At 43.2% G+C, this 27,601-nt stretch overlaps 1 protein-coding gene across 2 annotated transcripts in view; it reads left to right on the top strand.

Annotated features, from left to right (window-relative positions):
* The window catches only part of EMC10 (ER membrane protein complex subunit 10), a 1,014,047-nt gene that overhangs the window by 609,723 nt on the left and 376,723 nt on the right, over window positions 1–27,601 (top strand). For both annotated transcript variants that reach the window (XM_044059486.1, XM_044059487.1), the window contains exon 6: window positions 9,440–9,533. In XM_044059486.1, the coding sequence (XP_043915421.1) occupies window positions 9,440–9,533 (94 nt within the window). The remainder of the gene's footprint in view (window positions 1–9,439; window positions 9,534–27,601) is intronic.

Here is a 27,601-nt window from a genome sequence, read left to right as displayed (position 1 = left end):
CACCCTCCCACCTGCTGCCACTAAACCTGACAGGTATTGCAGGGTACCAGAGTCTCACAAATACCTGTACAGAAATTCTGCTGCAGACCCGGAGGTCATTACACAGGGACCAAAAGGAGCTAAAGTTACTTCTGCAAAGAATCCTGTCCCCTCTAACAAGGAATTCAGACCTCTGGACAGACTGGGTAAAAAAGTATACACCTCTGCAACCTTAACTGTCAGAGCACTCAACTGTCAGTTCCATATGTTAAAATATCAACAACACACTTTGGAACTATTGTAACAAAAGATTTCTTCCTTTCCTGACTGTGCCAATTCAAAAGAGTTAGCAGATTTACTGCACTCTACTTGTCAAGTGGCCAAACAGTCTTTGCAATGTGGATATGACGCACTAGAAGCCATAAGCAGGGCAGCAGTATCAGGATCTGTCATTAGGAGACATGCATGGTTGAAGGAACAACCTCTCCCTGATCATATCAAGTCTAAATTAATTATGCACCCTTGGATAAGGACCGTTTGTTTGGAATAAAAGCAGAAGAGGTGCTTAAAAAGATGAAAGACAAAGCAAAATCTATGCAAACAGTAAAATATTTCTTTCAGGTCCAACCTCCCAGGTTAAGCAGGAATTTCCTGTCTAAGCACTGGTCCTTTCCTGCACCTAGTAGACCGGGGCAAGGTAAGCCCCACAGGGAAAGACCACCCAGGCCTGCATCCCAGGTACAGCAGAGAACCAAACAGTGGACCTCCTCCACCTCAAAGGCAGGGAATTCTAATCTCTCCTTCTATGGCAAAACCTCTCAATGATTCCCTCTCCCCCATCTGCCCTCCTTTTAATCACCAAAAGCTAGGTGGAAGGCAGTCCCTCTGCAAAGAAAATTGGCTTTTTGTAACCAAAGACCAATGGGTCTTAAAGATAATTTTTCAGGGATACAAATTCTCTTTCAGTGAACTCCCATTTCCAAGAGGGTACCCAGACTTACCTCCGAATCAGTGGGCAGAGGCATTGAAACAAGTCTAAACTCTTATCCCTGGGGCAGTATAACCTGTTCATGCAGACCAAACAGGCAAAGGCTTTTATTGCAGACTATTCCTTGTTCCCAGAAAAGATGGCACTTAGCGCCCCATCCTGGATCTATTCATTCTGAACACCTCCCTGGTGGTCCCCAAATTCAAAATGCTAACTTTGCAGCAGCTGCTGCCTATGCTGACAAAAGCATGCCTGGTTAGTGACCGCAGACCTAAAGGATGCCTACCTCCACATTCCCATAATTCATGTGCTTCAGGGCAGGCTCACAACACTTTCAGTTCTCTGTACTACCCTTTGGCTTATTTACTGCTCCCAGGGTATTCACCAAATGCTTAGCCCCACCCATAGCATTTTGCAGAGAGAGAAATGTTCAGATTTACCCTTACCTGGATGACTGCCTCATTCAAGCAGAGTGCAAAGAAAAGCTGCTCCAGGATCTCCTCTTTGTCAAAACCATCCTAACCTCCTTAGAGTTCACCATCAACGAAAATAAATCAAAGCAGATTCCCTCCAGGAGAATCATTTTCCTGGGAGCACTGCTGGACACAGCATCCCAAATGGCCTTTCTATCACCAAAAAAAACAGAGCTTTCTGCCTCTCTACTTTACCCAGATGGCTTCCAGAAGTCACCTTACAGCGAGGAAGTTCCTGCAAGCCTTGGGTTACATAGCATCTTGCATCCTTCTAATTCTTCTGGCCAGTCTTCACATGAGGAAACTTCAGTGATATCTCTCAGCCTCTAGAGACCTCTCACCCTCTGATCCCCTGTATAAGGGCCGGGTTTCTCTGGTGGGCAAGAACCTGTACCAAGAACAAGGGTCTCCCCTTCATCCTCTGCCCTACCAGCCAGACCATCACCACCGCCTCAGACTTTGCTTGGGACACTCACCTAGCAGGAAGGTGCACCCAAGGCCTTTAGGATGCCCAGCACCTTCCCTTACACATCATCCAGAAGGAAATGATTGCAGTACAAAAGGTTCTGATATCCTTCAAATCCCATCTCAGACCAGAGGTCCTCCTTATCAAAACAGACAATACCACTGTTAATGTGGTACATCAACAAACAGGGAGGGACCCAATCTTACCCTCTGTGCAGGCTAGCCATGAACCTCTGGCTGACCGCCTCCTCCATGGGATTGCACCTAATAGCTTAATACCTACCAGGGATGAACAACTCCCTGGCAGACCATTTAAGCAGAAACTTGCTGGACCCCCATGAATGACAGCTCCACAGAAAAATCTTTTTGCAAGTCACTCCGGAGTAGGGAACTCTGAAGGTGGATCTCTTTGCTTCATACCTCAACCACCATTTGGAAAAATTCTGTACCAGGGAGTATCACCACCTAGCGTGGAAGGTGGATGCCTTGACCTTTCCCGGAACTCCCTCTTTGTGTACGCATTCCCTCCTCTGCCTCTTATTCCCAAGGTACTGATCAGGATAAGGGAGGAGAGGCTAAAGGCCATACTTATTGCTCCAGATTGACCCATGCATGATTGGTACCCCTTACTGCACAACCTGACATCACAGCCTCCCAGGCAGCTTCCCCTCATCTCAGACCTCTTGACTCAGGTGGGGGGGGGGGGTTGCTGCACCTGGACTTGCAGACTCTCAAACTGACAGCATGGCTTATACCCTAAAAGCAAACAAGGGGCCCCTGTTAAGCAAGCAGGTCCTTGACATTATCACAGAGGCCAGAAGGCCGAGCACCAGAATATCTTACGTGGGAAAATGGAAAAGATTCTGCTCCTGGAACCAGTTCAGAGGGGACAATCCCTCCATCCTTCTTATCCTGGACTATCTAGCAGAATTGCTAAATAGTGGCCTGTCCTTCTCTGCTATAAAAATCCATGCCTCAGCCATTTCAGCTCATTACAATACAGATCTGCCCCTGTTCTCACATCCTTTGATTAAACAATTCCTCAGAGGGGCTTGAAATATTAGACCTCCCAGAAAGCCACCCACACCAGCCTGGGACCTGAATTATGTTTTGGAAAAACTAACCTTACCACCCTTCGAACCTGCTGCTTCAGCAGAACTAAAATACCTGTCACCGCAGCCAAAAGGATTGCAGAACTTCAGGCATTGATGGCCATTGAGTCCTTCATCATTTTCCATGCAGACAGGGTCTCCCTGAGGACTAACCCCTCCTTTATGCCCAAGGTGGTATCTAATGTGACTCTCAACCAGGCCATACATCTACCCACCTTCTTCCCTGACCCTCAAAACAAGGGGGGAAGAATTCTGCACTCACTAGACATGCACAGCCAGCTCAGATACTACCTAGACTATACTAAAGCCTTCAGGAAAACAGACCAACTGCTGGTCAGCTTTGCCTCAGGGGCAGAGGGGAAGCCCATTTCCAAGCAAACCATCTCCAAATGGATATCACACTGCAGCCATTTCTGCTACAGATTTCATGGGGAGCCACCCCCTAAGTTTGTTCGTACCCATTCCACTAGGGCAGTCTCCACTTCCACAGCATTCCTGAGAGGAGTTCCCACCAGGGTCATCTTGGAATCTGCCACCTGGACTTCTGTCCATACCTTTACTAAGCATTATCACCTACCTCTTTTTTCTAAGGCTAGAGCAAGGTTTGCCAGTGCAGTTCTGCAGGGCATGCTGACCCAGGCCTAGGTCCATTATTAATCCTACCACCCCTATCCTCAGCTTTGGGAATCCTCCCACAGGTGATGACTGCAATAGTGAAACATGAAGAATTTAGTACATTTGTGTACACTTACCATAAATGTAGATGTTTGAGTGTATTCACTGTTGCAGTCCTGGTTTCCTTCCCCCTTATATCCTCTTTTCTTAGGGCAACATAAGCTTCTTATGGTAGCTTTTTGCCACCAGGTCACCCTTACCATATTTCCTGGGGCTTCTGACTGGTTAGGGCAAGAAAAACTGATGTAATGGCGTCGGCTGCCTTGCTTTATAGCACTGATGACCTGACGTCAGTCAACAAGCGACAGCAGCCAACACAAAAAAACATTGACTCTGGTATTCAGGCCGGCCAAGTGCTACCGCAGCAGGGATAAACCCACAGGTGATGACTGCAACAGTGAATACACTCGAACATCTACATTTATGGTAAGTGTAACCAACTGTACTTTCACAAGGTTGGCAAAACAATGGATATTTTGACAAAATTGGGGTTTGAGGGCATAGACCATCTGCCCTGCTCACCAGATCTTACTCCATCTGACTATTTCTCGTTTCCAAAGCTTAAAAACGAGTTTGAAAGGGCAGCAATTTTTGAGTGATTCTGAGGTGATTGCAGCAGTGGAGCAGTATTTCAGTGACCAGACTGCAGTCTTTTTTTGCCAGGGTTGCAGAAACTTCAGACACAATGAGCCAAGTGTGTTGAGCTTCACAAAAAATATGTTGAATAACTTGTAAGTTTTATGGTCCCATATCATTCCCTTCTTGGTCAGGCTTAGAACTTTTCAAGACCCCCTCGTATGTTCAAAGAATTTTTAAATTTAACAGCAGTGCTATGTAAAACTGAAAAAAGAATTGATCAGAATAAGATCCATTAATCATACTAAGATTTTTAGTGGTTGGGATAACCTTAATATGTTACTATTAAAATACTGAGTTAATGTGTTAATTGTATAAGAATACCTTAATGATTCAATGTGTGCCTGTCATTCTATTGAACAATATGCAAAGTTGAATTTCTTCTTTTTTGTATATATATATATATGTGTGTGTGTGTGTGTGTGTATGTATGTGTGTATATATATATATATATATATATATATATATATATGTGTGTGTGTGTGTATATATATTTATATATATATATATATATATATATATATATATGTGTGTGTGTGTGTGTGTATATATATATATAAATATACAAATAAATATGTGTATATATATATATATATATATATATATATATATATATATATATACAATCAAGCACACACACACACACACACACACACACACACATATATATATATATATATATATATATATATATATATATATACACACACATATAATAAGTAACAAAAAATAAAGTAATCCAACCAAGAATCCAGAAGAAGGAGGCAGAAGTGAAACCAAGATTCTTTTATTCCACAACAGTGAGCGCTTTCGTCCAAATTAATCTCTCGGACCATCGATTGTATCATCATCCAAAGGGAATGAACTAAAGTTGTCATCAGGTGAACTGTCTTCAGCTCCTCTTAAATCAGCCAGTTGTTTGCAATGAAATGGTTTTGGATAAGCACACGTGTGCTCATACTCATGTTTATCTCTAGCCAATTTTTTCATTTTTCATTCCTTATGTTTTATAATACTGTCCACTTTCAGAAAAAATATTGTTACAATCTTCACTTAACTGAATTGATGACTAAATCTTTGACAGTAGCAATTCTTTAAGTTCAGTACTTAATTCCTCTCATTTTCTTTAATTAATAATTCAGTAAGTTTTGAAACCAGTGGCATCAGATAACTCTTAACAATTCCTGTTGTAGAGTAGAATGTTCTTCCATTCCTACTGGAAATTTCCATAATCTTATCCCCTTTTTGGACCCTTTTAACCCTTAACATTCATTAAAATAAGAGGTTTCTATGCGTAGATTTCTCATTTTCAGCAGTTTGTGTTCAAAGTCTGCCAGCTGTATCCAAAGTGTATTTCTTCCTTCCAGCCTCTCCTCCCTCCTCCACCAGGTCTGCTAAGTCATTCTGGAGCTTCTCATAGTCTGACTGGGAGAGGATGATGAGGGCCTTCTTGAAGGAGCAAACTGAAATGGGTATCATCCCAACCCCCTCGCCATCTAAGGTAGATCAGATTGACCCAGTATATCTCTTAGGCAAACCATGATCCTGGTTCACATTTTGGCACAAGAGATCTCAGAGCTGTCATCATTCCAGGAGTCTCATGGGTTGTCTATGACAGGATTTGGATCCTGCGATACCAACCTTACCCCTTATGATCCACTTCACTTCGAGAAGTTTGTAGTTGGTGGAATCTTGGTGCATGACCCTTAACACTAGATCTTCAGCATTGTCCTTAGCCTAGACCCACTCAGTGCTTTTTTTTTTATATATCAGGATCTTTGGCATTTGAGATCTCTGCATTGCAGCAGTCCAGGCTGTTACTGTTGGGACCTTTGACGTCAGTGCAGTTGACATCCACTTTGGTGGGAACTGATGAAGTGTTGGCATGGAGATCTGCTATACCAGCAGACTTGGGATTGGCCTTTGACATTGAGTAGATGATTGCCTGTACTTTAGATAAGGCTATAAATGCTCCATCAACTTCTGGTCCCCATAGCAGTCTTCAGTTTGTTCTTTCTTCTGTCCATCCTTTCCAAGCTTAGCAGACCTAAAGACATAACCCAGCCTCCCTAGGAAGACTCATCCTTTGTTTTCTGGAGGTTTGGATGATTCCCTTTTCTGGGTCCAGCCAGAAAATGCATTTGTAAAAGTAGGCACATTGATTCCCTAGTGGAGTCTTTCACCCCTGATACAGACCTTATAAGGGCAAAGGGTCCCCACAGTCTCTTCTGGAAGAAGCAAAGTTTGTTGAAATTCTTGCATTTATGTGCTTGAGGGGGTTCCTTACCCACAAACCTGTCCTGCTTCAGAAGAGGAAATCCTCCTTGAGGCCTTCAGGTCTGCTCCCTCTATCCTGGATGGTACCCCTGCTTGACCACATGGTGCACTTGGTAGGGAGAAGGGCATAGCAGGAGCCAGATGTTATGAGTCTATTCCACATAAACCATACAGATTTTTGCCCCCCCCCCCCCGAATGGCAGGCTACTCTGGAGCAAGGGCCCTCCAATCGATTCCATTATTGTAGCAGTTGCCACAACGACAGAACTGTCTGACAGTCAATCTGTCCATCGTCAAAGCACATAGTTGAGGTCAGTGGATAGAATTTGGAAGTGACCCTATGCCTCAGGCACCTTTGCCCTGAAGGTATTTACCTCATATGTATGACACACTTCCAGATAAACATGGCCAAGTAAGCCTTGGACTTTTTGAGAATGCCAACCACACCTGAGCACAGGAAACTGCTCAAATCTCAGGTGACTACCATGCTTACTATACCGAGTCTCACCATGAGGCTGATATGTAATGTAGTTGATGGAGTAGTCATAGCAGCATGCGTAGACTATACCATGAAGTGCCATGCTGAGCTCCTACTCTGTTTCTGAAACAATTATAAGGCATCTTTTGTCAAAGTGGTTGTTTGATCACAGAGATAAGAAGTTACTGAAAAGTGAGCAGGGAGTCAAGATGCTCTCTGTCCTGGGAGTCCATTTTGAGGCCCACCAAAAATCATGTAGCAGGAGTCAGAAGGGACCTAGGTCACTCTGATTCAGGAAGTCCCAGCATCCCCTCTTTGATTTACATTCAAACAGAGGCAGTCGTGGCTGAGAAGGCTCCTCTGTTGGATGCTGCCTGGGGGACAGAGGTGTACCTACAGAAGCAGAGGTTCAGAAGTCCTTTCACTGGAAAGCCACCTCAGTGTCTTTGGAAGGTTGCCCGACTCTGCTGTACTGTAGAGGCAGTAGGGGACTGACTTTCTCTTCACCCAGAGGTGTGGATGGCTGCTACTCAGGACAACTGGAATAAGAGCATAATATCCAGAGGCTGTTATCCAGCTTTCATCAACACCAAAACATCACTCCCTGCCTCTTCCAGACATTCTTCTCCATTAAAGGGAGACGGCAAAAAAAGAGATTGCTATTCTCCTAACAACAAGGGCCATCAAAGATGGTCATAGTCTGTCCTGCCTACAGGAGAACAATGTGCTCTGTAGAGCTTCAGGATGCTTATCTCCAAACAGAGATTGCTGAAGAATCCAGAAAGTATCTGCTCTTCCAACTGGGAGCAAATCATAGCCAGTTCCATACCTTGCTCTTGGTCTTTGCATACTTTTTCTAACATTTTAAGTTGGACATTATCTTCCTTTGGAGCTACAATCCGAAAAGGCATCCTGTCGTGATTCTACCCAGGAAAGCAGGTAGCTTTGGATTCTGCATAATAAGTTGAAGTGGATAGATGACATGATATAGAATACAGAAGTTATGCTGAATCCTTATCAGCCCTAGTCTTTTCACTTCGATAACCCACCCAAAGTCCCTATCACCACCACACTGTAACAGTTCCTTTCCGAACAGAGTTAAAAGACCTGCCTTGAAGCACTTCCAGTTTTTACAGGTCCCTACTCATTCTATTACCTCCTCCTTCCAGAAAATAAGTTGCAAGTTCAATGTGAGAATGAGTGAGAGCAGATGCATGATGGAAGTAGTGAAGGAGCTAGAGCAAATCTGATCTGCCTTGAGTGGATGCCCATAAATTGAAGCAAACAGACTGAAGAAGCTCCAGTGTCATAGTAAGTATATAACATATTTTTTTGTGGCCACATATTCAGCAGGTATGATTTGCTGCATTTCATAAGACATGAATATCAATGGATGATTGGTACAGCCAAGTCTATAGGTTTGTCACCATTATGAAATGCTGTGCTTAAAGTTTTAGTTAGTCATGTATCTAAAAACAGTAAAAGCTTCAGATATTAAGACAGCAGGTAAAGTTGGGAGGGATTGGGTTACTCTGTTAGATGAAGAGGTAAATGTGGCAACTTAGAAATTGATTTAATGGATTTCTGTGTTATACAATTATGCCATTAAATCTTAGTTTCAATTTTTTCAGTTTTGCACAGAAGTGTTTACACAAGTATTTTTGTAACATCTCATCTGATAGGCTGCACCTGAGAAATGCAGCAACAACCCATGATATTTGACATGCATGGCAAAAAATAACAAGCATCTCCATTATGTCCTGGTCCAGTTTCCCTAAGTTGTTAAAATTACTGTCACGAGTTTTGACTCAAAAGGGTTCATATTGGATTGGTACACAACCCAAAGAAATAAAGTAAATGTACAAACTTCAACCCAGGAAGTGCAACTGTAGGACAGAATTCAGGAGCAAGCCTGAGAAACTATCAGTTTAAAAAAATAGCACTTAAGTGGATACCACTATTCCTCTGCGTCTTACTGGGTTGGCATAACCTCTTGAAGGAAAATTGTAAATTTTGACAACAAATAAGTTGAAAATAAACTGCCCATAAAAAGGACTGCCCAAAGATAAAGAAATACTTTAATAATTAAGCGCTTTCAGACACTGTTAGTGAATATTCACAAATCAATTAATTCTGAAACTACCACCTGTTTCTAAAGTATTCTATACAATATATAGATGAACAATTTCTTGGCTGTAGAAGTCATAACCTGCAAGGGTTGAAGTGTATCTTGTTTTGTGAGTGAAGTAATTTATAGTAAAATGTATCTTACAGAGTTTGAGTGGCGGCTTCTTTTTATCATCTTAGTACTTCAGTGTGCTGTTTTTTCATTGTGTGGATTTTTTTCTTCCTTCAGCCCCGAAACAGCTTTTTTTATCGAACGGATGGAACAGGAGCAGGCACAGAAGGGCAAGAATCCTCAAGAACAGAAATCCTTCTTTGCCAAATATGTGAGTTAAAGGAAAATGATTTAATGTTTTGGTTGCACTTCATTGTACACGTGCTGTAATTTTTGTCCAGTTGCCTTAAGCAAAATGCATTTTGAGAATGAGCTTTTAACTTCATGAAAATATAACAGGTCTGGCTTTGCATCTTGAAGGTGAAAGTTCTTTTCAACAAACATATGTAATCATAAAGAAGGGTATCTTACTTTAGGAGGCTTCTTGCATCAGTAAAGAATAGGTTTCTGCTGTTTGACAGCCAGTTTTTCAGAAGTCCTTGGCATAAAATTGCAATTTGTCTTGAAGTCATTTCATCTGGTTTCTTTTGGATAATGTTCCATATGAATGTAACATTACCTTGGACCATGTGCAGTTCATACCACTGCCTCCAAACCATTGCATTTTATAATTTAAGTAAGTTTTCTGACCATTTTGATCGAAGTTCATTTCTGCAGATGCAAGGACAATATAGTATTTGTTCACAGTTTGATAAAATAACTGTGTAATGTCTAATTAGATGGATGGTAACGAGTAACAACATCCCTAAATCTTAAGGTTTTGTGCAGCTCGTAGTTGTGAACAGTATTCATGATTCAACAAAACTCTTTAATTGAAGGACTGAAAACTGTTCTATTTCTGGGAAGAAAAAAAAAAAAGTATGTACAATTTTACTCCATCGGGTAAAGAGGGTAGTGTCCTGAGTGCAACCCATACGAATGGGTTTTGATTAGAATTCTTGGTGCCCTAAGGACTTGCTGGGGAGAATGCCCATCCTGCAGAGAAGGGTGGTGACTCAGTCTTCCACAAACCCATGAACACACAGCAGAGGCTGGTTGTGGCAGAAAACAGAATATACCAGAATTGTGTGCGTCTACCAAACAGCATTCTCTGTGCAGCCAGCAAATTACATGCATATAAAAAAGTCTGTCTGATGTTGGGTTTAGTGTTATGGAAGTTCTTATGCTCCCATGCTGCTGTTAGTGTGGGATGAAGTTAATTTCAATAGCCCCCATACGTCTTCCATGAATATTTAAAGTCAGTTAAGTGCCTATAAGACTATTGTGCCCTTCCCCAAACTCCAGACAGTTGGATTCCAGACATAAACATAGGTAACCCCAGTCAAAGTAGAGTTAGTTCTCTCTTGGGACAGTAATGACTTGGGCACAAAATACAGAGTATAGAATCATTGAAACTGGACATGGAGGGATTGAATTCTGCTACTGGCTCTTGATGATAGCTCATTCAGTCTTCTCTGTTAGCATTGCAAGCTCATAAATGATAGGAGAGGACTTGATTGCCTGCAGGTACAATATAGGAAAAAGCTGTAGCCACAACAAATGTATAAAATGGACGAGGTTCATTCAAAAAATGTCAGGTCCAGTGCTTTGGCATGATTGTCTTATAGGACTGTCACACAGAAACAAAATAATAAATTCAGCAATAGGCAATGCAGACATAAAACAAAACAGAATTTTTTTTTTTAACTCTGAAGGCCTGGACCTAAGATATTTTGACTTAATCCTGCCTGGTTTACATCTGTTGTGGCTATTGCTGGTCTTGTTATTTTTCTTCTGTGTTGCTTTGCATAAGGTGGATGAAGACCTTGAAAAAAAGATTCTGTGTAAAAAGGCAAGGAAGAAGACCTTAGAAAAACAGTGCACCTCAAAATACTGAAAAACTTAAATGGCAGACCAAAACGTACAAGCAAAATAGTTAGAAAATGAATTTTTAAGAAAACATTCCTTTAATCTATGGTTCTAAGGGAGGCATCCTAGTAAAGACCCCACTACCACTGAAAGGCTTCAAAAAGTAATTTATTTTGTGTAGTTTCTACTTCTGATCCAACACAGGCTTCCTCTGAGACACAGAGCTTTCTTAAAAATAGTGTGAATAGTCTGTCAGCATCAGTGGCTTTTTTTTTTAATCCTGACTACACCTCTGGCAGCCTGTGATTGAGTAGTGAACTTGAGTGCCAAATATACTGGCCAGAGACAATGGCAGTATGTGGTTAGAACAGAAAAATCTGCATTAGATGGGAAAGATGGAAGTGGATTCTACATACATATCTTTTCCTGATAGAAGCCAAGGAAGTGTGCTGAACTAGATGTTCACAGACTACTGATAACACATTGAAAGACTGATGACATAGAATAGGTGCGTGCATTCATGTGGTGCACTCAAGGACCCTACTAACATTCAGTGTATATATTAAGGTAAGACGTGGAGAGGGGGACATCAAAACTCTTGTTTCCTGTGTAAAATGAAGTCTTCAGATTCATACAGTGTTGATCCCTCAGGTTATCATCCATACCCGGCTTTCAGTTGTAGTCCTGAGACTCCTACGTACAGGCCCTGGAATTATGAAAAAGTCTGACACTATGGGTTAACAGCAACATGTAGAGCATTGCTATTCTCCTTTAAGGTTGTTTTTGTAGAGGTGCAAGCCTTATTCCTAAAATGTGTACACTAACTCTGATATTGCCATACCTTGTAGAAAAGGGAACTTTCTGAAAAATGTTAGTCTTGGACTTGTATAAATCTGGATTTGTAGTCATTCAGTTGCACTATTCCAGAACTTAACCATTTTCCAATCAGAGACTCATCTGTGTATCTCCATATCCACTTCAACTACTACACTCTCTATAAATTACATGGGTTCACCTTTCTGCTTGTCTTCCTCGAAGCAAGAGAAAGACTTTTACATGAGATATTGAAACTCTTCTTTGCTTGAGTATAAATTAAGATAGTCAAAATTCTGTCCTCTGGTCCTCGTCTAGAGGGTGTTGATTATAGGACATTACGACAAAAGTGCTAAGTTTAAGTGCTGTTTCTTACAGATTCATACATATGAAATTGCATGCAATTTAAACCAAAATATTTTTGTAGGGCAAAAGTCTGTTCAGCTCCCTTACAGAGAGGTTGTACTCCCCCATTCCCTTCCATAACAGACCAGCTAAACTCCATGGTTTCTGTAGCATGGGGTAAGGAGATGTCTGTAGTGACAGTCCTGTGAGCTTCAGAGAACCAAAAGTCACAATCCCAGCCACTTTTTTTCAGCAGTTATTTTATTCCAGGTGTTTCCACAGATGAGACTACTATTTTAATTAAGGGATTTTGTGGATGGGAATAAAGTTGTTGTCTTCCCTTACCAAAAAGTATTATGAAGTACTTGAATCACATGATCCTTCCTGGGACTGTGACAGTATTGTGATGGAGAGATTGTCATGCCTCATGATCCTTAAAACTTCCTCCTGAGATCATAACCTTGTCATGGTGGTAGAGATTGCTTCCCCTTGTGTTCCTTAGAAATATGTTAAGTAGAGCTTTGTGCTCCTTGGCGTGTCACCCTTGGTAAAGTTATGTAGAAGAAGACGGGATCAGGCAAAGAATAATGCATTTAAAGAGTAAAGATAGCCTTGCCCAAAACAGGGATACCAAGACACACCCTGCAGTCAAGCATAGGCGTGTGGTTGTTGATGAATGCCTTGTGGTCATGTTATTGTCTTAGCCCAGTCATGCTTATCCTGAAAGTGCTGTGTAGAACCTACATATGTGTTCACCACTCACAAGCTGAAAGGTGACACTCCGTTGTTATGCCAGTCAAGTGGCAGGCTGATGTTGGACAGATGAGCTAGACCATGGCTGTGGATACTGTCTCTTTGCACATAGAATGTTACCTCACAGCTGGGGAAGACCTTGTGTGGAAGGTTGAATGCCGTTTATGTATAGTTGGTCTCACTGTTGCATAAAGGTGGCTCTGTAGCCAGACTTCATATTCAGGGGTCATCTCTCAACTGCCTTCGAACTGCAGCTCAGGACAGGCTGAGAACTAATGCACAGATACTCAAACCGTCATCTGGTTATCTTACAGTTGGAGTTTGTGCCTCACTAACTTCATGTTACAGAAAGTAAAGTATTTTCTGTTCATATGCCTCTCACATCTGTTCAGAGTTTTCATCCTTCTTGCAGACCATGGGTGCATTGCTTGATAGGGTATTGCATACTGACTGTATAGATCTGATGGGGTGTTGCAATACTGACTGTATAGTTCTGATGGGAACTTTAGTACTAACATATGGACAGATGGAGAATACACAGAGAAGCATGAATAGGAGGAATAGCTTGCCTGAACTGAACCAAGTGGTGCACTGTTGTTGAACTTCTGTGTTAGTCAAGGATTGTCCATAATGAACAGTATGTTCAAATACAGTGATGCCAATATGAAAATGCACTTGGTATCAGATCTTCTTAGGACAAAGGTTTATCATAGATTGTGTATTTGTGTTATCATGTCATCAAACCTCTGACAATATGTTTTGGCATCTGAGGTTAGACGAGAGACTGAACTTTCAGCTGATTATTTCCCACCAATTGGCTGGTATCCATCTGGACAGGTGCTATTTGATTCCCCATTCTTGCTTCCCCTGATGCTATATTTCCTCATCAGCATTTCCTGTTCTTGTCTTCACTATTGCATGGTATTTTTCATTTCCTATTGTTGTATGACCATGGAAAAGTTATATTTAAGTAAGGGAATGGTCTGAGGTGAGGCATAACTGTGTGTGCCCCTTCCAAAAACATTGATCTGATGTTGTCTGTTCAGTCCATTCCAGTGGATGGGTCTTCGGATCTCACCTTGGATCCATCTTCATCCACTCAGGACTTTGGATATCAAGCTTAGGGCCTTCCCGGTACCCATAATCCCCTGCAAAGCCCAGCATTACTTAAGCTCTCGTTTGACACTCCTTTGATAAGTCCCCGATCGCCTCTGCTCAGGCATGGGTGATTTTGTGATAGAGTTTTTTCCATGATTCAATAATTTTCAGCCTTTTAGAAAGTTATCTTTTGGTATCTTAATCTCTATTCTGTAGTTATACCCTTACCTCTCCTTTTATTAATAAGTGTGTTTTTGTTGTTGCTGTTGTGATTGTTGTCACTTTGACAGATAAACCTTCCAGATTTAAAAAGTGTGTGGCCTGCAGCCACAAGATATCAAATTTAGGCATACACTGTAAATGTATGTACTGCCTCTGGGCTGTTCACTTAGATAAGTAGTGTGCTATCTGTACTGCCTCTGGCATGCGAGATATTGTGGAGAGAGAGAGAATAACTTTTCCTTGAGGGATTTCTCTTTGCCTCTGTGGAAGAATCATCCAAGACTCTTTATCAGTTGACTCTGGGACTTCTCTTTCTTCCAAAAAGTCCTCAGACAAGTCAAAAGGGGATAAAAGTCATGGGGCTGAAAGAAAAGACCAAGAAGCTGTGAAAGCGCTCTCCTAATCAGTCTTCATCTGCTTTCACAACTTTGGCCCTGGTACAGAAGCCCTGTAAATCTTCAGATATGGCGCTGATCTCTAAGTTGATTCTGATTGGATTAAAAACTCCCTTTCTCATGGAGCCATGTTTTTCCCCTAAGCCAGTCCATCCTTGGCACCAATCTCCATCTCTTTAGGGGAGAGGACTGCTAACTGGTCGTCAAGACCTCTGTTCAGCGCTTCTTCTTTATGGTTAGTCTGGTCAGCTAGGAGACTTTCTGAAGCAGATGTGGACTGGATGATGAAATTCCTCAGGATACAGATTCAGTTGGAAGTTCTCCTGGCTGTGGCCATTGCTGGACCTGGGAGTTGTGTTTCTTCTGCTCATCCTACCCAGAGTCACTTGACAAATTCAGTAATTATGGATCCAAACATCTTCCAGAGTTTGTCCACACCGTCTCTGAAGATTTGGCTATCTTCTACTCTAGTGCCATCTCTAACCCGAGTGACTTCAATCTCATCAGAGTCAGAAGGATCTTGGGGCCAAAGCATCAGAGCTGGATCCAGGGGGATGGGTTCAACTCTGAGATTTTGGGAGCTGTCCCTTCTCCAAGCCTTGATGCTGGACGTCGGCCTCGGAACTGAGCTCAGTAGAATTCCCGGTTGTGTCTGGAGAGGTTTCTTCAGCTGTTACAAGATTAATTTCAGGGTCTGCTTCAGCATTCAAGGCTGTTGAGAGAGTATTCTCACAATTGAATAAAAGGACTTCTCTTTCTTGCTTGGTTCCACCTTTTCCACAAAGAATGCCCCTGGGTCCTGAACCTTCTCATCCATTGCACTTGGGGCAACCAGGCCCATTGAGTCTCAAAACAGTCCATATAATTGACTCTCAAATCTCTTCCAGGAGATGTCTGGAATATCCCGCCAGGGAGGTCCCTCAAAAGCATATGAGGCATGTGGACCCCCCCCCCCCAGTAGTGTCTCATAGAGAACACTGATCGAGATGGCAGGGAGGGGGTCCCCAGATCCCACCTTGAGGTTATCTCATATGGAGAGATTCTTGAACTTTTGAGACAGACTGGTGGGTGGTCCTCTGACACCCCCTTCCAAGAGGAGTCAGTGTTCCTGAAGGCCTTCAGTCCAGCTCAGCTACATATTGGAGATTCCCACCCACTGACAGGATGGTGAATCTTATCTTTACATGAGCATGGAAGGAGCCAGACATGGCTGAACCAGTTTCCCGTAAGCCAGACAAGTACTTAAATCTCTCCAAAAGAACATCACCACTGTAGCAAGGGTCCAGCCTTAGATTCCATAATAGCAGTGGCCTCCAAAAAAGCATGCACAAGAAAACTCTTTTGTCCATCCTTCCTCTTAACAGGGAGTCCAGGGTGCTGGAAAGATTAAGGGAAGTGGACTTGCAGTTCAGCTATCTTCACTCACAGCAAGCTGGGAAAACCTTTTCTGCTATTGGGGTATGGTTCTCTACCCCCAGAGGTATTTTTCTAGGAACCAGAAAGGCGATAAGAAACTATGATTCTAGAAATCCCAAGGGTTATCCCCTGACACGTCTGGAGTAGACCTCTTGAGGTGGAAGCGGGAGAATTCTACTAATCAGTGTCACCCATGAGGAAAGCTTCAGAGATCCCTTTCACTATGAGGCCTAATCAGTGCTGGAGGCAGTCGGGGGGGGGGGGGGAGTGGAGGCATTTATCACTGCAACCAAAGCCTAGATGTCCATCACAAGCAACAAATGGGTTGAGATAAGAACAAGAGGTTGTTGTATCTTCTTTTTATTTCACCCCCCCCCCCAATTTAAAAACCTACTGAATGTTCCATCCTCTCAAAGACCAACAGCACTCATACATAAGCTGCTAAAGAAGCAAGTCATCCAAGAGGTCCCAGCAGACCAGCTAGGATCCAGAAGATACTCAAGATTCTTTTTAGTGCCAAAAAAGACAGGGGACCTCAGGCCAATTTTGGAACTTGGTCAGTATGTCAAATAAAGTCCCGGGTGGTCACAGTTCATTCTCCCACTACTGAAAGTGAATGATTGGATGTGCTCTGTAGACCTACAGGATACATACTACCACATCAAGATGGAGAGTTAATCCAGAAGGTTTCTCCGCTTCTGGCTGGAAGCCTGTCATCTCCAATTCAGAGCCCTGTCCTTTATTCTCAACACAGACCACAGGTGTTCACCAACTGCATGGTAGTAGTCACAGCATACCTCAGACTGCAAGGGTTCTGGGTGTTCCCATATCTGGACAACTAGCTAATTTCTGCTGCTACCAGGAATCTACTCATCCAAGCAAGAGACTCCTTCGTTCAACTTTGAACAGTGTTGGCCATCACAGTAAACCTGGACAAGTCCAAATTCCATCCTGTACATGTGATTCATATGAGCACACTTGGGCACAACTCGGATAGCGAAATGTCCTCAGAATAGGTTATCCACTCTTCACAACTTTGGTTAAGTCATTCTCTCCTTCCAGAATCAATGGCATGAATGCTTCTTTGTTTGCTAGGTTCTGTGGCTGCATCTATCACTTTTGTGAGATACCATATGAGAGTACTTCACTGGACCCTAGCAGTGCAGTGGGCCATCAGGCATCAACCAATGTTTTCCAATTATGTCTGATGAACATTTGCAGGACTTATATTTGTTGGTGGCTTGAATCCCCAAGGCAATGCAAGGTTGCCCATTTATCCTTCCAACACAGTGACAACAGATGCTTCCCAGTTGGGATTGTGGGTGGTGCAAGATAAAAACAGTCCAAGTCATGTGGTCCCTCTCAGAGGCTAGTCTCCATGTCAACATTCTAGAGACGAGGCAATTCTTCTAGCACTGCAGGCCTTCCAAGACTCCCTCCCTCAAGGACTGCTATTCATTCAGATCTTCAACATGTCAGTAGTCTGGTACATCAACAAACAGGGAATAATCCATTCTTGCCTGTTATGCTGAGAATCCATGAGGGTTTGGTGATTGCTAAAAAAAAGTGACTAGAAGTTATTGCCAATGTACATTCCAGGGCGATAGTGTTCTCGTAGACAGTTTGAAGCAGATCAGTCCTCTTCCCTCATGAGTGGTCCGTCACTCAAAAGGTTGCAGAGTAGATCTGCTGCTGCTGTGGCCAACCTTGCTGAAATTTTTTTGCCTGTCCCCAAACACCAAATGCAGCAGGTTCTTTGCCCTGATTCCCCCAGAGTGGAGTCACCGAGGGATGCTGTGATCCTTGCCTGGCCCACTGCCTTATTAATGATTTTTTTCAAATCCTGTCATTCTAAAATTTCTTCAAAAAACATTAGACAGGAAATTCGTAATGATCCTCATCACCCCTTTTTTCCCCTCAACAAGTATGGTTCCCCTACCTGTGGCCTCCTCTAAAACACCCTCCTGTACTGTCAGAGTCCAGCTGATGGCTATCACAAGCTTTCACATTCTGGAAATCAATCCCCAGTTGTCTCTCTCAGGTTATCTAGAGCCTTTTTTGAGGAACTTTGCTTTTCAGAGCTCCTCTTAGAGATCATATCGCTCCTGGGGACATTACTATTTTACTGCAAGTCTTGCTATTCAAACCTGCATCTAAGGTGGATCTTCAGTTTTTCACATGGTAAATGCTATTTTTGATAGCAATTATTTCTTCCAGGAGAGTATCAGAACTCCAGACTGTTTCTTGTAACCTCTGTACGTTATTTTTCATAAGGACAGGGTTTCTGTACAAACCAGTCCTTACTTCCTACCAAAGGTAGCTACTAAGACTTCTTCAAAATCACAAAATCAATCTTCCAGTTTTCTTCCTGAACTGTCCAGTAAAGGAGAATACATGCTACATTTGCTGGATGTTCATAGACAGCTCTGTTTTTACAGCCACAGTAGAAGGCCTTCAGAAAGTCTGATCAACTTTTTCACTGGCCAGCAAATGAGCTGGGTCATGGAGTTTCTAAAGCCACTTTATCAAGATTGTTGTATGCTTGCATTACACATGTATACAAAGAAAAAGGTTAGGCCTTACTTAAACCCGTCAAAGCACACACTACTAGATCTGTGGCAACATTAACTGTTTTCTTTTCCAGAGCATTTATCAATGACATTTGTCCAGCTGTCACTTGGTCCATTGTTTATGTCTTCATATCCCATTATAAACTGGATTTACTCTCTATATGGAGAGCAGCCTTTGGTTCACCTGTCCTCCAAAATATCTTTCCATGAAACCACCCAAGAGTTATATTAGCTAAGTACTCTATCCCATCCTTTGAGGAATGTACTGTATGGACAACATTAGATACTAAAGTTATATACCTACCATAACGATAGATCTGTGTTGCCCGCTTCCATCCTTCTTCAGTTCCTCTCCTACCTGTCCCCTACATAATTATGGAATTTATTCCTTTATCCTAGTGTGACTTTACTGACCTGTTCAAAAGGCCCTTCAGGTGCACTTGCACTTTTTAGCTCCAGATCAGCTAATGAGTTCTCATATTACCCTTGGGTTATGTTTTGTAGTGTTGTTATGGAATTGTCTGCATTCTTTAAGCATACTTGATCTGAGGTAATGTTGGCTTTGTAGGGAGTTATGGGTAAGGGAGGAAACTGAGCTTGGGATCCAAAGTCTTGAGTGGCCAAAGAAGGATCGGATCCGAAGACCCATCCATTGAGGAAGGATGGAAGCCGACAACAAAGATCTATCATTATAGTAAGGTCATAACTTTCATTGCTATGATTGTGCGGCAGGTACTTTGCGGATTTGTGTTGCGATTGGTTGCAGCTGACCAGCTGGGGACTAGGGTGCTTTGGTATTGCTCATTCATAAGGAACACCAGATGTTCTTTGTGTTTCACTGTTGCAGTCATCACACTTGGGTTCTCAGTCGGCTCAAATACCAGAGACTTAGTATTTCTGCGTCGGTTGCTGTCTCTTCAGGACTGACATCAGGTCGTTAAGGGTATAAAAACAGGCAGCCAACGCCATTACATCAGTCTTTCTTGCCGAGGAGCCCGAAGCATGAGTGCCAGTTGGCCGCTACCTGAGTTTTGTTTCCGAATTGAATCATCCTGAATTCTTCTAAAGCTAAGTACCCCGTTGGGGATCCTTTATTTTTCCTCTAACCGATGTCAGAAAAAGTTAACAATTGTCTCGCCTGTGGAAAGCAAATACCACACCAGAGATTTCCATTTGTACTGCATCACCTGTTTAGGTTTAGGCCCAGACCACGACATACCTCACTGTCAATTTGGTGCTTTGTTCAATGCCCAAACTATTCGTCATCGTTCCCTTATTGTCACTAAATATTTTTGCTGCTGTTCTCTGTATTCCAAAATGGCTTTGGTAAGCCATCCGTCTACTGATCTTCTGAAAAAAATGTAAGGATAAAGATAGAGACAGACCGCACCGGTCCAAAACTGCTGACAATGCTTCCGTTAAGCTAGTCACCAGTTCGCCATTACTCAATGAGGCTCTTTTGCAGCCCCTGATGCCCACTTCGATTGATTCGCAGGCCTCTGCCAAGACCCGTTTGGAGTCCAGTATGCCGCGTGACTCTTCTTTGACTACGGAACCTGCGGATATCTCCACCTTGGATGGGTCCAGAGCCGCTGTGCAGGCACCGGCTTCTGAGGAAGTTCTTCGCATTACTGATATTCCACACAAACCGACGACTTCATTCACGTTTTCAGTTCTGTCTAAAACTACCGAGTTTCTAAGGCCTTGATTACAAGCTACGCCTAAAAATACGACGACCCAAACTCAAGCACCTGCTCCCTTACCACATTCTCAAATGCTTAAAATGACAGAAGACCTGATCATGCTGATTAGGGGAAGCCAGCCTTCCCCTGCTAAGAGAAAGAGACCTATCCCCAGCAGCTTTAACTGACCAAGAGTCCGATGACTATGAGGTTTCTGAATATGAAGACATGCCTTTATCTGCTTATGAGGATTCAGATGCAGAGGAATCCATTCCTTCTGCTTCCCTTCCAGAGGATTTTTCTTTTGGTGAAACCCTGCATACTTTGAGAGCATTTCCAATAGGAATGCCAGGATTATCCTCAGTCCAAAAAGAGACTCAGAGAATTTTTAGATTTGCCACAGCATAGACCCTTAGCTATCCCTCCTGTTCTGGATGTTGTGGATGATGTTTTTATGGAATCCAGTCTTAACTCCTGATACTTTACCCCCTGCTCCAAGGAAACCAGACAGGTACCACAGAGTCCCCGACTCTCACAAATTTCTTTTCAAAAATCCTACTGCTGACCCAGAGGTCATCTCCCAAGGTTCTAAAGGCATAAAAGCAACTACAGCTAAGAATCCCACTCCTTCAGACAGGGATTCCCGAGCTTTAGACTGATGGGGTAAAAAAGTATACACCTCTGCAACTCTCGCCATTAGGGCATTGAATTGCCAGTTCCACATGCTGAAATACCAGCAACATATTATGGGACTTATTAAACAAAAATTATCTACCTTTCCTGACTGTGCAGAAAATAAAGAATTACAGGAGCTAATGCATTCTGCAAGCCAAGTCAGCAAGCATACCCTGCAATGTGGGTTTGACGCCCTAGAAGCATCTTGCAGGGCAACAGTCACAGGTTCTGTACTTAGAAGGCATGCTTGGCTTAAGGAGCAGACCTTGCCAGACCATGTCAAATCAAAATTACTGGATGCTCCTTTGAACAAGGACAATCTGTTTGGCACCAAAGCAGAAGAGGTTCTAAAAAAGATGGAAGAAAAGGCTAAGTCTATGCAGACAGTCAAAGACTTTTTGCAAGTGCAGCCTCCAAGATTCAGTAGGCATTGCCCCTCGAAACATTGGTCTTTTTCAGCCCCCTCTAGGCCATCTCAAACTAGCTCCAGGGGAAACAGACCTCCCCCCCCCCCAGATTACAGTCTCGGGTTGCAGAGATCTAAGCAATGGAGTACCTCCACTTCTAAAACAGGGAATGCTAAGCCACCCCCTTATGGAAAGAATTCACAATGACTTCTCAACTCCTCTCCTCTGCCCAATTGCTCGTGCCCCTAGGAGGAAAACTTGCCCACTGTGCAAAAACCTGGACCTTCATCACCAAAGACAGATGGGTCCTCAACATAGTATCCCAAGGGTACAAATTCTATTTCCACAGACTGCAAATCCCAAAAGGGTTCCCCAGACCTTCCTCCAAACCAGTGGGCAGAGGCACAAAACGAAGTTCAATCCCTGCTCTCCGTAAAGGCAATTCAGCCTGTTCCTGCAGAACAGATAGGTCAAGGGTTTTATTCCAGACTTTTCCTGATACCCAGAAAAGAGGGCACCTGGTGCCCAATCTTAGATCTTTCCATTCTCAACACATTGCTGGTGGTACCAAAATTCAAAATGCTCACCCTTCAGCATCTTCTTCCTATGCTGTCTAAAGATGCCTGGTTAGCCACCCTAGACCTAAAGGAAGCCTATCTGCACATCCCTGTCAGGGACTCATGCAGGAAATATCTACGTTTCAGGGCAGGATCTATGCATGATCAGTTCTCTGCATTTCCCTTTGGCTTATCCACTGCTCCCAGAGTCTTCACAAAATGCCTGGCTCTAGCCATTGCCTATTGCAGACAGAGAAAGATTCAAATATACCCTTACTTGGATGATTGCCTGATTTAGGCAGACAGTCAGGAAAAGCTGTTGCAGCACCTGACATTTGTAAGGGACCTTCTAACCTCCCTGGGGTACACTATTAACGAAAATAAATCAAAATTAGTCCCCAGTCAAAAGATTGTATTCCTGGGAGTAAGCTTGGACACAGCATCTAAGATGGTACTCCTTACTCCAGAAAAACAAGCCTGTCTATAACAGGCTACTTCACTCAAATGGCCACCAGAACCCAGCTATCCACAAGGACAATCCTGCAAGCTCTAGGGTTCATGGCCTCTTGCATTCTACTAATTCCATATGCCAAACTGCATACGAGGAAACTTCAGTGGTACTTAAAGTCTTTGATGCCAACATTCTCAGGATCTGGAAGCCATTATACCTTTCATACCTTGTCTAAGGACAGAGTTTCTTGGTGGGCAGCAGCATGCAACCACAACAAGGGACTAACCTTTACACAACCACACGCCAACCAGACCCTAGCCACAGACACATCAGACTATGCCGGGGGGGGGGCACATCTGTATGACAAGTGCATTCAGGACCACTGGAGCCCAAGCCAAATTCATCTGCACATCAACCAAAAAAAGATGCTAGCTGTTCAGCACACTCTGACAGCTTTCAGATCACTACTCTCACCAGGACCCCTGCTAATGAAAACTGACAACACCACAGTGATGTGGTGCACCAATAAGCAGGGGGAACAAACTCTTACCCTCTGCAGGCTAGCCATGACCCTGTGGAACACGACTTTGGCCATGCAGATTCATCTGCAAGCTCAATTCCTGCCGGGCAAACAAAACTCTCTGGCAGACAACTTAAGAAGAAATCTCCTAGACCCACGAGTGGCAATTACACCTCAAAACCTTTAGCCTTTTAACCCAGAAGTGGGGGACCCCGAAGGTGAACCTGTTTGCCTCTCCCTACAATCACCAGCTCAGCAAATTCTGCACCAGGGCACCTCACAGCAGGGCCTGGAAAATGGATGCCCTATCCTTCTAGTGGGTAAACCTCTCAATCTATGCATTCCCCCCTCTGCCTCTTCTTACAAGAGTATTACTCAAGGTAAGACAGGAAAGACCAAGGGCAATCCTGATTGCTCCAGACTGGCCACGCCAGCACTGGTACCCTCTACTGCGCAGTTTGTCACCGGTGCCACCATGGCACCTATCCCAACCCTCCTCACTCAGCAGGAGGGACCGATCTTGCATTCGCAACTGCAAACCCTGAACCTTGCAGCATGGCTTATTCCTTGAATTCTCCTCCAGTGGCCAGCCTAAGCAAGCAGGTGATGGACATCATTCTTGAAGCCAGAAGACCCAGTACAGGGAAATCTTATGCTGATAAGTGGAAAATGTATTGTTTCTGGATTCACTCTAAAGGAGTGGCCACAGCACTGCCCTTCATACCTCTCATCCTGGAATACCTAGCAGATCTACTCCACAGAGGCCTATCCTTCTCTTCCATTAAGATCCATGCCTCTGCCATCTCTGCTCATTACAGCACTGAGCCACATCTCTTCTCTCACCCTCTCATCAAACAGTTCCTGAGAGGGGCTAACAACTTAAGGCCACCAAGGAGAGCCCCCACATCTGCTTGGGACATTAATGTTGTGCTGAAAAAGCTCAGCCTACCCCTCTTTGAGCCTGCAGCATCAGCAGACTTAAAATTCCTCTCTTGGAAAACAGCCTTGCTTTTGACCATCACTTCCGCTAGAAGAGTGTCTGAGCTACAAGCACCTATGACTGTGGAACCCTTCATTATTTTTCATGCTGACAGGGTCTCCCTCAGGACTAACCCTACTTTTATGCCTAAGGTGTGGTGTCCAGTGTGGCTCTTAACCAATCTATCCATTTGACAACCTTTTTCCATAATCCTCAAAATAAAGGGGAAAGGATTTAGACGTGCACAGACGGCTCAGATTCTACCTTGCTAGGACTAAGCCCTTCAGGAAATCTGACCAGTTACTAATCAGCTTTGTACCAGAGGCAGAGGGCAAGGCCATATCAAAACAAACCATCTCCAAATGGATAGCACACTGTATCCACTTCTGTTACAAACACCATGGGAAACCACCTCCTCTAGGGGTCAGAACGCATTCCACTAGGGCAACTTCAACCTCTACAGCATTCTTCAGGGGAGTCCCTACCAGAGATATTCTGGAAGCTGCTACCTGGAGTTCTGTTCACACCTTCACCAAGCGCTATCACCTGCCTGTCTTTTCCAAATCCAGGGCGGGTTTTGCAACAGCAGTCCTGCAGGGCATACTAGCCAGCCCAAACTCTTCTTGACTGCCTCCACCCATTCTTCAGCTTTGGGAATCAACCCAAGTGTGATGACTGCAACAGTGAAACACGAAGGACGTAGTACAGTTGTGTACACTTACCATAAATGTAGATGTTCGAGTGTATTCACTGTTGCAGTCCTGGTTTCCCACCCTCCAGCCCCCTTGTCTGTCTCTCTCTCTCTCTCTCTCTCCTTCTCTGTCTCTATTACAGATCCCTTACAGGGCTATTGGTATTTACTTTTTACTGGTGGTGTTTTTTCCACCATAACTTAGCTCCCTATTTGGGGGGGCTCCTGACATTTGGGGCAAGAAAAACTGATGTAATGGCGTTGGCTGCCTGTTTTTATATCCCTGATGACCTGACGTCAGTCCTGAAGTGACAGCAACTGACGCAGAAATACTAAGTCTCTGGTATTCAGACCGACTGAGGGCTTACCTGCAGGCAGATAACCCAAGTGTGATGACTGCAACAGTGAATACACTGGAACATCTACATTTATGGTAAGTGTACACAACTGTACTTTAATCACCACATTGCCATGCTACTAATCATCATTAGATTACTTTTGCAGTAATCCTGCCAAAGATATCTTAGATGTACTCAGTATGCCAAAGCTCAGGTGCTCCTCTCTCCCATGCTGTGTGTCTTCCTTAGACCAAGGCATGGTATCTATGAGCTGGTAAGTGAGGGACATACAGGAACCAAATACTTGGATCTTTCTTTCTTCCGGTCTGAGAAGCAAGACATTGTTTCCTTGGTCCATCAAGATCTAGATTGCCACTGCCAGTTAAAGCTAAGTACCCCCTTTGGGGATCCTTCCTCTTTTCTTTCTTTTTTTCTAATTGAAAAAGTGTTATTGTCATTAGAGATGCAAGTGCCTATGTCGTAGGCAAATCACCCTATAAAATAGGAATTCAGAGTGGCTTTTTTCCTTAGGGCCTGAACATAACATTAGGGATTGTAGCATTTGTCATGCTTTTGTCCCTAAAACCTAGAGGAGACATCTTTCTTCTCCAGATGTTTTTTTGAGGAATAAACAGCTTAAGGCTTTCATGTGAGACACTGTCTACCAGCTTTCTTTCCTCAGACATCCCCTCACAACCAGAGAAGAAAAACAGGAAACTGAAGGAAGACTGTGCTACTTTGGCTTCCTTCACTCTGTCAGACTTGCCCACTGAGGCAGTTGAAAAGCCAAGTGAGCAGTCTGACCTCTGGGCCCATTCCCTCTGTCACAACCATGTCGACATGGAATGCCTCCAGGCAAGTTCAGTTTAACCAGACTGACTGCTACTGAGACCTCAAAGCGGTAATCCAGGCTATTGATTTCAGAAGGACCAGACAGATTAAGTGGCTCAAATATTAGCATACAAGGACATCCCTAACTCTCTAATACAGGTATTTCCAGGGTTGGGTACTTCTCATGTAGTTTCTCTGGATTCTTCTAAGAAGAAGAAACAAAAATCCAAGCATCTTTCTACTCCAGCCACTCTTATTTTAAGAGATCTTCAACAGGAATTGCAGGAATTTTCTCAGGGACTGTTTATATAACACTTGTGGCTCTTAAGCCCCCCTCGGTTTCTCTCTTCTTTGCCCTCTACCCTCCTTAAAAGAAAAATGGTTACATCTTCTGAAGAGGATTCTTCCTCTGAGCCAGAATCTGATAGCTTGCATTATTCTTTTCAGATTCATGCCTTTAGGAATAGGAATCTGAACCTGAAGATACCATGTCATCTGACTCCCGTCATAAAGAGCTCTCCTTTGAAGAAACTATTCAAGAAATGATGCAGCATTTTAATGGGGAGGGCAAACAAATCTCTGAGTCATAATAGAGATATAATCTCTTTCTTGGGGTTATTTCCAAGTTATCTCCTGTCCCTCCAGTCCTTGAAGACAATTTCCTTTCTACTTTCTTAACTCCGGAGTCAAAGCCACCTGCACCCAGAAAGTCTAACAGGTACTACAAAGTCCTTGCACCACACAAATAGTTATATAAAAATCCAACATCTGACACTGCTGTTATCTCCACAGATGCTGGTCAACCCTTCTAGTGCTCTGTCCAATGATAAGGACAGTCGAGCCAAGGCTAAATACGGGAGGAAAAGTGTAAATGTCAGCTACTTTAATTTTTCTTGCTGTTTATCTATCAGGCAAACATGCTAAGATATATTTTGTCCATCTGTGACAGCATGAACAAACGTATGCCAGATATCAGCAATACACATTATGGTGTCTTCTGCTCCTCAAGTACATATGATGTAATAAATGCTTTTTCCAGGGCGGCTGCATCTGATCCAGTGCTAAAAATGTATTGCTGGGGTAGTACTGCAATTCTTACAGAAGACGTAAAAGCAGAGCTTTTGGATAATCCTTTTAGATAAGGACTTCCTTTTTGGACTCCCTTTAGCAGAGGCATTCAGAAAGTTGAAAGAAAGAGACAATATCATGCAGTAGTTTAACCACCTTTCTTTCCCCTGTTCCAAAATTAAAAAAAAAAAAAAAAAATACCACGCCAAGCCAGGACCCTTCTGTCATAAAATGCCTACTGAACAAGAGGGCACAATTATAAAAAGAAACGTAAAGGCATGCCTAAAACTGATTTCAAGGGAACAGAAGGACATTCATCCCTGGTTTTCGCAACTGTCTCTCTAATGGACACAGGCAGCTTGTAAATGGTTCATCTCCCAAGCCCCTGCTTATACTTATCAAGGGTATGAGAACTTGTCATGAATTTTGGAATGCATGGCTAGGCTTAAAAGGCTGTTGTAGTCATTAGCCTAATAAATACCTATGAACCTTTCCAAGACAAATCTTTGATCTAACTACCTCCCCCCACAATTCAGTATCCTCCAATCTTCCAAACAAACTTTGATAGTCTTCCTCTTTGGGTAAAAATATAACAACTAACGCACAGGTTTTTAGAATCC

This window comes from Protopterus annectens, chromosome 17.part0, assembly GCF_019279795.1.
Source record: "Protopterus annectens isolate FY-2018-M chromosome 17.part0, PAN1.0, whole genome shotgun sequence".
NCBI lineage: Eukaryota > Metazoa > Chordata > Ceratodontiformes > Protopteridae > Protopterus > Protopterus annectens.
Note: the sequence above shows the minus strand (reverse complement) of the source record. Positions and strands in the feature narration are given on the sequence as shown.